Raw genomic sequence first — 13,062 nt, forward strand, 5'->3', positions numbered from 1 at the left:
CGACTGCCCCTCCCTTCCGAGGTGGCGGCCGCCTGAGCGATGACAGTGAAGCCCACGTCCCACCCAGGCGGCGGCCAGGGCCCCGCCGGCCGCACACCCTGCGCAGCGCTGCCCTGCCTGGGAGGGCTGGTCCACCTTCCGACCCGGCAGGCGCCAGCGTGTTTCCTGACCGCTTCCCGGGACCCACCAGTTACTCACGTAAATATTAAAGCCATCGGTCTCCATTTGATAACCCACGGTCTTCCTGAGGCCCAAGGGCTTCCTCTCTCCTGGGCTGTCCGGGGGGCGGCGGCCTTGCCTGGCAGCCCTGCAGTTTGGTCTTCTGTTGATTGGTTGCCTCCCGCACACGCCCCGACCGGTGCCCGGACCCAGCCACACTGGGCACATGCCCTGGCCCAGAACCGAACCTGCGACCCGTGTCTGAGGGCCAGCGCTCCAACCACTGAGCCACCGGCCAGAGCCAGTGTGGGCATCTTGACATGCCAAGGGCTCAGCCCCTGCGGGTGGGGGTGCGGTGTTTCCTCCCAGGGGTGCCCGGGGCTTTGGGGGAGTGGAGCAGCATGTTCCTGGCTGTGCGGGGGTGGGGGTGGTGGCTGCACTGGCCATGGGGTCTGGAGGCTGGAGGTCTGCAGAGGTGGCAGTGGGCTTCCTCCACCCGCGCCCCCACCCAGGCCATCCAGCTGGACCCCACCTGGTCTTGGAGATGAGACGGGAGGTTCCCTCGCTGGGGCTCCAACTGGCCGCTCAGGCCACCTTCCTCGCTCCCTTCCCTCATCCACCCTCCCTCCCTCCTCCTTTCCTTCCACCCATCCATCCTCCCTCTGTCCATCCACCAGCCTGCCCGTCCGTCCATCCATCCTGCATCCATCAGTCCCCCTCCCTCCCACCAGCTCCCTGGCCCACCGAGACAGCGCGTCTGCGGGAGCCGCCACGGGGAGCACAGTGCTGACCCTTCATCTGCTCTCCCTCAGCATCTCGGTCTGCAGGACACGTGCCCCACCTTCTGAGCGACCCCTGAGCTGGGGGTCAAGGGGGAGTCAGGCCCGGCCCTGAGCCCTGGGGAGGGAGGAAGGGCAGGGTGTTCCCTGGAGGAGACCCGCCTGGCCCTGCACCAGCCGAGGCAGCAGGACTCGCCCAGAAGCTGCAGGGGGGGCAGGGCCTGGCTAGCGGGCGGGCTCCAGAGGCCGGGTCCCTGGCGGGAGGGCTCGCGTCCTGGCCACAGCACACCTACAGCTTCCGGAGCACGAGGGTCTCACTAGAGCCCGCAGAGGCAGGGAGACCAGGGGCAGGCCCAACGCCGGCCAACTGTTCTGACAACTTAGAGGAGATTCCTTAACAAACATCTATAATAATCAAAGCATAATATGCTAATTAGACTGACAGCAGAACGATCTTCTGGACGAAGCTGCAGCTGCGAGCCCCTTGCACGAATTCCGTGCATCAGGCCTTTAGTATATCTTAAAAAACAATGGGAAGCCTAAACAGCCCCATGCCTGTTGTTAACAGTTGGGTTCTTAAGACTCGGCGCAAGGAGATCCCAGCTTGGCGGGCGCCCCACGGACCCCAGCCCCCACAGGAGCGACGCCTCGCCTGCAGCACGGCGCCTGCAGCCGGACACTTCACCTTTAGGACAAGTCACGGCAACGCCGAGAGGGAGCTGCAGGCGCCAGCAGGTCCGACCGCTCACAGGAATGGGTGCCAAGTTCCTGCACGCTCAGGCGTCGACAACCCGCGTGACTGTCACCCCAGAGACCAACCTTTGAGGTCTCATCACCGCAGATGCCGCGACGCCCTTGGAGGATGGCCGGCCGCAGGCCAGGGCAGAGGGGCAGCTGTGGGGATTGGGAGGGGGGGTCGTGTGGACAGGAGATGAGCGTGGACGGACCACTGACATGTGGACCGAGGGGACACTATTTAAAAATGAACCGAAAACCTGTTCACCACAGCATGAGTACCTAATACCCAGGAGTAAATCCAGGGGAGATGCGGCCGGCGGGGCCCAGAGGAAAGGCGGGCGGAGGAAAAGGACCCAAGCAGCGCCCGCGGCCGGAGACACAGCGTTGCTAGGACCATTTGCCAGGCCCCAGGTCAAGGCCATCCTATCAGAAGTCTAGCAGCTTTTCTGTTCAAGTTCAGAAGCCGATTCCAAAACGCATGTGGAAAAGCGAGTCCCTTGGTGACCCGTGAAGACTGAGGTGCATACTCCATCCGCACGTCCAGGGCTGATCAGAGCTGCGTACCCGGCGGGCAGACCGCGCAGACAGCCGCCCGTCGCTCAGATTCGGACAAAGGCGCCCGCCCACCCGGCCACAGGGAGTCTCCCTAACAGACGGGGCCGGAACAGAGGGAAAGCCACACTGACCACCTGTCCGTTTATGTGAAATGCAGGGACAGGCAACAGTAACTACGGTGACAGAAGTGGCCGCCCTGGTGAATGGTTGGAGTGTTGGCCTGTGAACCTAAGGGTTGTGGGCCCAAGCCCGGTCAAGGCATATACCCTGGTCGGGGTGCATGCGGGATGCTTCTCCCCCACCTCTAAAAATGTCCTCGGGTGCGGATTAAACAAAAAGGGGGCGCCCTCCAGTGGGCCACTGCCTGCAGCCTGTGCCATGGCGGCCACGTGGGCAACCATGTCAGACTCATCCCAGGACGCAGGACTCGTGTGGACTTTCTCCGGCGTTTGCTCAGACTGACCAGAGGAACACACCGACACTGCAGTTAGCTACGCTGACACCCGACTGAGGCCGCCGTCTGGCACCAGCCTCACCTGCCTCCGGGAAGCCCTGTGCACTGGCGCGCGCGCACGCGCGCACACACACACACACGCACACGAATGTCCACCACAGCCGTGTTCCCCACGTCACTGTCCAGAACAACGCACACATCCACCCACGGCAAGCATGTGGCCAACAGTGGCAGCCGGGATGGAACACTAGACAAGGGGCACCTCTGGAGACAGGGCCCACCCTGCTTAAGGCACGGAGGACGAGACAGACAGACACACACACACACTCTCATGTCCGTGAAGCTCCAACAGGGACACCGTCTGTCCATCTGGGCCCCTGAACAGAAACCCGCCAACTGGAGGCTTAACCCTTTATTTCTGTCCCAGAGGCGGGAAGTCCAAGACCAGGGAGCGGAGGGACTGGTGTCTGGAGAGCTGCCACCTTGCTGGGCAGGAAGAGGTGCTCACCCCATGTGGGGGGCCCCACCCTCAGAACCAATCACCCCCCAGGGCCCACCTACAAATCCCACATCCTGGGGACTGGGCTTAGTATCTGAACTTGGGGGGGTCACAAGCCAAGTGGTTAGCTATAGGAGGTTGGGGGTCCTGGGGTGGGCCCCATGCTCCCTGGGACAGCGCATGTGCCAGAGGCGGTCTGTGCACCCGTGACTGCCCCTCACTCCCACCTCAGCGATCTCCAGGGGCAGGAGCCACCAACCGCATGGTCTGAAGGCCAGGTTGTCAACAACTCAGGTAAACCGAGTCCCACGTCCCCTCTGCTCACCTCCACATCCCAGGCCTCTTACCCCACCGCGATGTGAACCCCATGAGGGCTGGCCAGGCAAAGGGCACGGCTCTGGGCCCCTGGCACTGCGCCTCAGAGGGCAGCCCCAGCCCTGCCGAGGCCTGGCAGTGGCCCGGAGGGACACACCAGCTGCCGGCCAGGGCACACATGGTGTGGAGGCCCAGCAGGGAGGCCGCCCTGCCAGGGACCCAGTGGCTGCGGGGCCCCTCCCGGCACCCCAATCCCATGAACACTAGCACGCTGCCCGGGGTTCCTTCCAACAAGGGTGAGTGCCCGACGGCCGAGCCTCTTCCAGGGGCCAACCTGGGAAGGTGCCCCTTAGACCACCCGGAGGCTCTTCCCCGCGGGGTGCCCGCAGGGGCGAGAATCGTCCCCAGCTGCCCTTCCTTCCTCTGATGCATCAGGGAGGACGGGCGTGGGGTGTGGGGATGGAAGGGCCATCCGGCTGGCAGTGCCTGGAGCCACCGTGGGCTGAGGCCGAGCGGCAAGGACACAGTGAGAAACAGGGACAGTGAGCGACAGTCACGGACGAATTAAATAGTCGTCGCACGGGGCTCCGATCCTGGGCTCCCGCGGCAGGTTTAGGGGCTCCCGCGGCAGGTGTAGGGGTCCTGGGGCAAGTTTGGGGGTCCCCGCGGCAGGTTTGGGGGTCCCGCGGCAGGTTTAGGGGTCCCGGGGCAGGCTTAGGGGTCCCGGGGCAGGCTTAGGGGTTCCGGGGCAGGTTTAGGGGTCCCGCGGCTGTGACGCTGTAGGCGAGGGCCTCTCAGCCAGCAGGCGAATCAGTGCTCGGCGTGGGGCAGCGGCTCTGCAGGGCGTCTGAGGCCACCGCCTGCTGGTCACGGCCACGCTGTCCCCGGTCCCAGGTCCGGCTCACGCAGACGCCACCCTGAGTGCGGGCCACGCCAGGCCGTCCTCAGAGCTCGTTGTGGCGCGCTCGGGAGATGCGGCCCGACAGGTCCTGCAGGTGCTTCTTCACCTACAGGGAGCAGGCAGGTGAGCCGGGCAGGGACAGGCCAGAGTTCTCGACCCAGAGGTGCCAGACAAGCCATCAGGGCAGCCCACAGCCCCGCCCGTCCGTGTGCCGCCCACAGCCCTGGCCAGGTCCCAGCCTCGCAGGCCTGGAGCGGGCGGGGGAGCTGGGCAGCCCTGCCCCAAGCCCGCCCCTTCGGGCAGCGCCGTCCCCCACGGGAGCCAGGCTGCGTGTCTGGGGCCCCACGAGCCCCCTCCCCGCGCAGAGGAAGCAGGCCCGGGCGGGCACCCGCCTTGTAGCCCAGCTCCTTGGTCTTCTCCTCCAGCAGCGCGTAGCGCTCCTTGTTCCGGCTGAGGTGCTCCTGGTCGCCAAACCGCTCCACGTGCCGCAGTTTCTGATGCGAAATTTCCAGCTGCTTCTGGTAGTGGTTGTGCTTCTCAATCTTCACTTCAAAGTGCTTCAGCTCCTCCTGGGACAGCGATGGCGAACCTGACACTCATTTTTTTGGTTGATTTTTCTTTGTTAAATGGCATTTAAATATATAAAATAAATATCAAAAATATAAGTCTTTGTTTTACTATGGTTGCAAATATCAAAAAATTTCTATATGTGACCTGGCACCAGAGTTAAGTTAAGGTTTTTCAAAATGCTGGCACGCTGAGCTCAAAAGGTTCGCCATCACTGCCCTAGAACGTTCCAGCCGCTGACTTCCCCCTCTCCCAGCGGCCACAGCACCCCTCCCCACGTCCCCTCCCCCTCGCCCCGGCTGCACACGGGGAGGCCGCTTCACTGGAGGCGGAGGGGGTCGGAGGGGTCAGAGGGGGCGGAGGGGGGCGGAGGGGGCAGAGGGGGGCGGAGGGGGCAGAGGAGGGCCGAGGGGGAGCGGGCAGGAGCAGAAGCCGCAGCCCCTTCCCAGCCACCAGGGAGACGACAGGACAGGCAGCAGCTCCCTGCTCACCCGAAAGGCCTCCAGCTCCTTCTCAGAGAAGTTGGCCGACTGGGCTAGGTCCCACAGGTCGATCACTCGTGGTTCCTCAAACTCTGTGGAGAGCGGGGTCACCTCAGAGACCCGCACGGCCGTGGTGCCCGGGCTGCGTGTCCGCCCGGCCTCCAGCACAGGGTGTGAGCGTGCAGGTGTGGGCATGTGTATGATGCACAGGTGCCCAGGAGCACGAGTGTGCCCGTGCGTGTGCAGCATCCGTCAGGCATCCTTCCCGCACCTGCTCAGCCCGCAGCTTACAGGACCCGCTGGGTGAGGCCGGCTTCCTGTCAGGCCCCGCAGAGGGTCCTGGTGTGAGCAGTGGACTGGAGAAGGAAGTGCTGGTATAAATGAGCCACTGCGTGTGGAGCTGTTTGTTACTGCAGCGTAACCAGCTGTCCTGGCTGCTACACGGGCCAAGGGGCCATGAATGTGAAGGGGATGGTGTGTAACTTTCAGAGAAAAGGGACAGAGGAGCGCAGGTGCGCGTGCGGAAGGAGTGCCTGCCGTGGGCCGCGCCCCGACCCCCCCAGCTCACCGGCCTCGGCGCCGTAGCCCTGGTGGCTGACTTTCCGCAGCCGGTCGTAGCCCTGGCTGATGCGCCGCAGCCGGTCCTTGAGCTCCGCGTGCCGGCTGTGCAGCACCTCCTCTTGCGCGCGGCGCATGTCCGAGGGGTTGATGGCGTTCTCCTGAATCTCTGGGAGACAAAGTGGGCGCCTGGTGAGGCCCGGGGCCTGGGGACACCAGCCACGAGCCGTCCGCATCACGGGGAGGCCACAGCTCTCGGTCTCTAAGCCCCCGTCCCTTCCTTTGGAACGTGCAGATGTGAGACCGCGTTCCAAGTCGGCCCTTCGCAGGGCTGTCAGCTCAGGAGCCCGAGGCCCCCCCGCAACTGCCAGGGCCCCGGCTTTCTGAGGGGGGAGCCACCGACCCCACAGCGATGCCACCAGAGTCACAGCAGCCAAAACGATGCGTTTGTGCGAGAGGCGGGTGGAGACCAGGTCACCAAGTGCTCCACCTGACCCGACCCCGCACCTGCCAAAGGCACCGACAGGGGCAACCAGCACGGGCCCTCCCGCAGCTCCCCTCCCCCAGGGAGCAGGGCGCCCTGGGGGGCGGGGCCATCACTGGGAGCAGGGGGCGGGGGCTGGACACACCTTCGGTCCTGCTCAGCGTCTCCAGCAGGACGTTGTACTCTTGCACCTTCTCCCGGTGGTGCTGGAACTCCCGCCACAGCTTGTCCAGCTCGTCCCTGGAGAACTTCCCGGAGGTCTTCGCCTGGGGGAGCCTGAGTGAACGGCCGCCCGGGGGCTCTCCGTCCACACCTCGGGCGCCCCCACCCAGGGAGAGCCCCCCACAGACCAACAGCAGGACGCGGGCAGAGGAGCGCCCAGCAGCCCCCATTCCCGACGCGAGGCCGCGCCTGGGTACCTTGTGCCACAGCTTCTCCAGCCGGGGGTCCTCCAGGCTGTCCTGCTCGGGGCCCTCGGTGAGGGAGTTGCTGCTGGGCACCCGGGCGTCCTTCCTCCCGTCCAGCCGGTACTTGGCCAGGATGACTAGGAGGGAAGTGGGCGCCAGTCACGGCCGGCCCTGGGTCCGAGGGGCCGGTCAGTGGCTCGCCCGCCAGCTGCAGCCTGCCTCCCCCTTTGCGGGTTCCTCCACCACCCAGGTGTCCGGCGACCACCGGGACCCAGCAGAACGAGGACAAACCCGACCCCTCCCGCCAGCGCCGGGCGCCTCGTAGCTCCCACTGCAGCAGGTCCCGCGGGACAAAGGGTCGTTACCAGTGTGGTCGCTTTCACAGACCAGCTTCCCAGCCAGCACCTGCAGCCCGTTTCCGGGGGAGAGATGTGCCCAACACAGGGTGCGGCTGGAGGGGATCCCTAACCAGGACCCTCTTGTTTGGAGGGAGAGGTTCTACAGGAGAAACTTCCGTGTCAGCAACTTCCAACAGCAGCACAGAAGCTGGAGGGCAGCCGGGCCACCAGCCGCTACGTCCCTCACCTGGGCTGCACTGGTCTCCTGCTTCTCAGACCCTCAGGACACAGCGCCCCCCCCTCTCAGCAGCCTGGTTTCCAGCACCACGTGGGGCAAGGGGCTGCGACTTCCAGCCTCTGGGGGCTTTGGGACAGGCCCCTGCTGGTCTGCCCTGGGACTCAGGGCCCCTCCCTGCCCTTCAGCCCTTCCCCCACCCCCGTCCATCTTTAGAAACTGGCACGGGCTCCCCTCACCCTTTTGGTCTCTCCACCGACCCAGCCCCTCCTGTGGACACAACCAGTTCCCGTGAGCGCCCTGTGCTGGGCACCGGGCTGTGCCCGCCCGCTCTGGGCTCAGGGAGGCTTGGCCTTCCCTGTCCGTCTACTCAGCCTGTGCCTCAGAACTCCCTCCACCTGGAAGCCAGACCCTGGGGCTCGAGGGCGGGCGAGCGAGCCATGGGAAGTGCATTCTCAGGCTGATGTGAGCTGGGGGGAGGGGTTTCCTGACGTCAGACCCCGTCCAGCCCTCCCCCTAAGCTGCAGAAGGCCCCCCACCGAGCCACCAGAGCCACCCTGGCTGGCGGGTCAGCTCCTCAGGCCGTGTCACCGAGACCTGTATGTCACCACCTGCAACTAATACCTGGGAACTGGAAAAGCTGCCCGGGCTCCCGGCTGCAGGGCCCGCCGTCCCGCCCACAGGCCGAGTGGGGAGCGCAGCCCTGGGTGAGGAGGAAGGACGGTACCGTTGAGGTTGCGTATGAGCTTCGCCTCCTTCTCCCCGTCCTCATCCAAGCCTTCGGCCTTCAGCTTCTTCCAGGCGAACTCGTCCCTCTCCTGGATCTTCAGGTCGGCGTGGAGCTCGGACAGGTCCACGGGGGAGAGCTGCAGCTGCGGCAGGACAGGGGGCGCCTGACACCGCTGCACCCGCCCGACGACACGCCCCGGAGAAAGGGTGACCCAGAGACGCCAGAGTCCGGTCCCAGCCCTCAAACCCCGCACCTGCCCCTGCAGGGCTTCGAAGGGCCCTGGGCCCTGTAGTGTGAGACTCGCCTGAACCTCTACAGCTCGGCATGGCCGCCACCCCAGGTCCCAGGGAGCCACCTGCCACCAGGGGCCTGAGCCTGCGGGCACAGGAGCCCCCCCCTCCCCGGACCTGGGTAAGGGGGCGGGGGGGGGGGGGAGGTGCAGGGCAGGGTGGAGAAACCAGGCCTTGCATCACGAAGCTGCACCTGTCAGAGGACAGGAGACCGAGTTTACGGAAAACCATGAGGAAAAGCGCCCCCACAGCTCTCGGGCCCACCGGCCGCCTGAGTGGCTGACTGAGCGCTGATGGGGACCCCTAGTTGCTGAGATCCTGCTCCCCTGCTGGCCTGTGGGGCACCCCCAAGTTTTGGGCCAGCCACACCTCTGCCAGATGAAGTGACGAGACAGTTCTCCCCGGTTCCATTCAACTGGCACTTTAACCATCAGTCACATGCCGGGCAGACGCCACCCGCGAGGGACTCGCTAATGACCCCCAGTGACAGAGCCGGGGCTGGGGTGTGGGGCTTCCTCAGTGCCCGTGCCACCCAGCGCCTGGCTGCTCGGAGGCGATCGAGGGCTGGACACGGGCGCCCACTTGGGAGGGAAGGCCACCCCATGCCAGAGCCTTTGGAGAAAGTCTGAGGCCAGGGCAGAAGCCGTGGGGCGGGCTCCACAGGAAGGACCTCAGCGCCAGGAGGGCACAGCTGGGCACCTGGGCCCTCGTCGCTGGGAGCGGACTTGAGCTGTGGTCCCGGGCAAAGTGAAGTCAGAGAACAGCCGCCTGCAGGCCCTTTCGAACACGCCACTCACATGGCCTGCGTCGCTCGCTGACCCCTGGACTCTGCCTCTGCTGCTAAGTGCACTGTGAGCTGTAAACAAGCCAGACACTTCCTGCCGGGCCCGTGGCTCCGTGGTTAAGCGTCAACCTCTGAACCAGGAGGTCAGGTTTCAATTCCAGGTCAGGGCACGTGCCGGGGTTGTGGGCTCCGTCCCCAGTAGGAGGCGTGCAGGAGGCAGTCGATCCATGATGCTCTCTCATCATTGATGTTTCTCTCTCTCCCTCTCCCTTCCTGTCTGAAATGAGTAAAAATATATTTAAAAAGCAGCAACAAACAAACCAGACCCTTCTTAGAGAGACCCCACCCTCTGCAGCCGGAACGAGCCACGGCCCCTCTGCTGCGAGCAGTGCAGGGGCTCCCCCACGTGCAGGGCAGGGGGGTGACCAGGAAGAGTGCGGGCAGAGCCTCTGGACCAAGCAGGGCTTCCTCGTCCCCAGCCCCGCAGACACCAGTGGGATGCTTGGGGTTATCAGTGGTTCTCAGCCTTCTGGCCCTTTAAATACAGCTCCTCATGTGGTGACCCCACCATAAAATTATTTTCGTTGCTACTTCATCACTGTCATGTTGCGACTGTGATGAATCGTCATGTAAATATCTGATATGCAGGATGTTCTTCGGTGGCTCCTGTGAAAGGGTCCTTCGACCGCCAAAGGGGTCGCGACCCACCGGTTGAGAACCGCTGGTAGATGGTGATGGTCCCACAGGGAACCCCCGTATCCAACTCGCCCGTCCTCGCCTGATGTGGACGCTAAACGCGCCTTCTGCCTGTCAGTCCGTCTCAGGAGATTAAATGACACTGCTGGGCCCGAGCTGGTCTGGCCCGGACAAACGGTGCGGGATCCATTCGGTGCGGGCTCCTCCGGCCCCGGTTGGGGCGCACGGAGGCACCAATCCCTCACCGTGTCTCGCACTCACCGACTGTCCCCGCAGCCAGGGCCTCTGGCCGCCGATGGTGCGCAGAGCAGAGCTCAGGGAGGCGGGCGGCGTGAGGCCGCGCTGCGCTGGCCCCGGGTGGGGACCGCAGCGCCCCCCCTTTCTCCACGGTGGCTCAGGGAAGGGGCCCCGGGACAGACCAGGCCCGCCCACCTCCTGGTCGGCAGGTGAGCCCCGCCCCCCCCACGGGGACCTTTCCAGAGAGCAGAGGGAGGGGGCGCCCCAGGGAAGGGAGAGGCCACAGGGGCGCGGCGCACGGGACGCGGGGGCGTCACACGATCTCCCCGGCGCCCGGAGGCCAAGCGCTTCGCCAGCTTTCACCACCGAGTGAGGACAGCACCCCGGGCAAGACATGGGGCTCCCCGGCCCGGTCCCCGAGCGCTCGCTCTGCAGCACCAGGGCGCACGGCGGCCCGAGCCCGGAGGGCAACCCCTGGAGTGCGCCGCCCGGAGGCTGCCCTCGGCTCCACCCACACCCCGAGGCCCCCCGCGCCCCCCCCGCCCCGCACGATACCAGAGAGGAACTGGACAGCGTCGAACGCTGGACGGGATGAAGCAACACCCGCAGCGCCGGAGGCCCGCGCCCCGCCAGCCGCGGACCCGGGGAGGCCCGCCGCTCACCCGCCGGGCCTTGTCCCACAGCTGGTTCAGCTTCTCCATGCGGAACTCCGCCGCGGGCTCGCGCTGCGGGGGCCGCTCGGGCTCGTTCTTCTCCCGCGAGTACTTGCCGCCGTGGCCCGCCGCCGGCCAGGGCGCGAGCAGCGGCGGCAGCAGCAGCAGCAGCAGCGGCGGCGCCAAGAGCCCGCGCGGCCCGGGTCGGTCCCTCCGCGACGCCATCTTCCTCCTCTGGCCGCGGAGACCCAGTGCCTCTAACTAGCGGTCCCGCCAGGCCCCGCCCCGGCCCGACGCGCTGCCTCCTGGGAGTTGTAGTCCTTCCCGCGGGGCCAGCCCAGGCGAGGCCGTCGGCGAACTACAAGACCCAGGAATCCCTGCGGCGGCACGTGAGCGTTTCCCAGGCAACCACGCCGCGGCCTCGTGATGCGAGGCGCTCAGATCACTGCCGAATGCTAGGGCTTCCTTAACTGAGATCGCGGGCTGGTAGGGGGACAGGGCGGCGAGGGGCGGGGATTGGTAGAGAGGAGACCCGGCCACCCAGACCCCGGGAACCGGATGACCGCAGGCCCTTTCCTCTCTGCTCCGTAGAAACTGGACCGTGTCTTCCTGTCGCTGGGACTGTGACATCTGATATTGAATCTTGCTTGTCATTATATGCCCCATGTCCTGCAGGGCGCGGCTCCCGCCTTTGATCACTTGGCGTTTCACGGCGAAGCTGCACAAGGCATTCCTGGTGGGTTTTAGCCTCCCATGCACCGCGGTGCCAGGCGGTCCATGTGTGTTGGATTGACTGCATTCCCTGTACGTCTTGAAATCAGCATGTTACCGTCCAGGAACACATGTTGGGATTTGGATAGAAGTTCCTTTGATCCTATAAGTCAAGTTGGAAAGAATTAACACACCCAGGAGAATCTGTAGCTTTGTAGCCAGCGGTGTGGTCTCCATTCACTGGGGCCTCTCTGTGCCTCGGACACGTTTTCTGCCTTTTCTGGAAGTGCCCCTGGCATCACCCCTGGGCTTGGGATGCTGTAAATAATGTCTATTGTGAAAGTTATTTCCCCAACATGGTTGCTGACATATAGACTGAAAGTTGAATCTTGCACATAGATATCGACTCCAACAGCTTTGCTAAACTCCCTGTTCATTAGCATCCTTTCTCTGTAGACGCTCAGACCTGGTGCGCACTCAGCCCTCTGCCAATAGTGTTGTTTCTTTACAACTCCCCCAGCTGCCCGTCACATCAGGCTGAGCTGGCGCGGGAAGGCTGCCAGTGGCATCTGTGTCCTTGGCCTCCGAGGGCGAGCTCTCAGCACGTCCCCATTAACTTGGGTTATGGTCCCAAATTTTAGGGGAGAGGCTCTTATCAGATTAACAGCTAAGACATCTTAAGAACAGAGATTGGGTTTTAGCCTTGGCAGGTTTGCCTCAGTGGGTAGAGCCTTGGCCTGTGGACTGAAGGGTCCTGGGTTTGATTTGGGTCAAGGGCATGTATTTTGGTTGCAGGCTCCTCCCGGGCCCAGGCCCTGGTCCGACCTCCTACAGGAGGAACCAATCGATGTGTTTCTCTCACGTCGATGTTTCTCTCTGTCTTTCCTTCTTTCTAAAAATCAATGGAAAAATATCCTCGGGTGAGGATTAAAAAAAAGAGAGAGAGATTGAAGTTATGGAATGCTCCTTCCCGTCACATGTATTGCATTTTTTAACATGTTAATGCGTGTGACCCCTTTCTAGTCTCTACACTGGAGCGCTGTCCCTCGTCAGCCTGCCCTGCCCACTGGGTGACCCTCAGGTGCAGGGCTGGGGTGTGACAAGCAGGGTCATGAGCGCAGGTTCCCTGCTGCTCTGCATCCGCTGTGCAACCTGGGCCCTGAATGAGCCCCTCAGCCTCCGTAAAGGGGGCTGGGGCCCATTCCGCCCCACGCCCGCACGTGGTGAGTCCCCTGGGGCCCTGGGGTGGGGTGCGTGGGGTGGGCGTGTGGGCCCAGACAGTCTTTACTGTGATGGCGAACCTATGACACGCGTGTCAGAGGTGACACGCGAACTCATTTTTTTGGTTGATTTTTCTTCGTTAAATGGCATTTAAATATATAAAATAAATACCAAAAATATAAGTCTTTGTTTTACTATGGTTGCAAATATCAAAAAAATTTCTATATGTGACACGGCACCAGAGTTAAGTTAGGGTTTTCCAAAATGCT

General features: G+C 63.9%; 1 protein-coding gene across 3 annotated transcripts; it reads right to left on the bottom strand.

Annotated features, from left to right (window-relative positions):
• Positions 1-3,082: 3,082 nt before the first annotated feature.
• LRPAP1 (LDL receptor related protein associated protein 1) lies at positions 3,083-11,123 on the bottom strand. Of its 3 annotated transcripts, none has more exons than XM_036327718.1 (8): positions 10,871-11,123; positions 8,199-8,343; positions 6,911-7,035; positions 6,637-6,757; positions 6,018-6,176; positions 5,459-5,541; positions 4,793-4,969; positions 3,083-4,506 (listed from the first exon to the last, which is right to left on the bottom strand). In XM_036327718.1, exons 1-8 carry the CDS (start codon positions 11,084-11,086, stop codon positions 4,444-4,446), a joined length of 1,089 nt encoding a protein of 362 aa, XP_036183611.1. In that variant the 5' UTR covers positions 11,087-11,123; the 3' UTR covers positions 3,083-4,443. The 3 variants fall into 3 exon arrangements, with proteins under 3 accessions (XP_036183611.1, XP_036183616.1, XP_036183626.1); XM_036327723.1 differs by having other exon boundaries at positions 8,096-8,343; positions 10,871-11,002; XM_036327733.1 differs by lacking the exon at positions 10,871-11,123 and adding an exon at positions 9,289-9,870 and having other exon boundaries at positions 8,096-8,343.
• Between the last annotated feature and the right edge of the window lie 1,939 nt (positions 11,124-13,062).

This window comes from Myotis myotis, unplaced genomic scaffold (assembly GCF_014108235.1).
Source record: "Myotis myotis isolate mMyoMyo1 unplaced genomic scaffold, mMyoMyo1.p scaffold_m19_p_1, whole genome shotgun sequence".
Lineage (NCBI taxonomy): Eukaryota > Metazoa > Chordata > Mammalia > Chiroptera > Vespertilionidae > Myotis > Myotis myotis.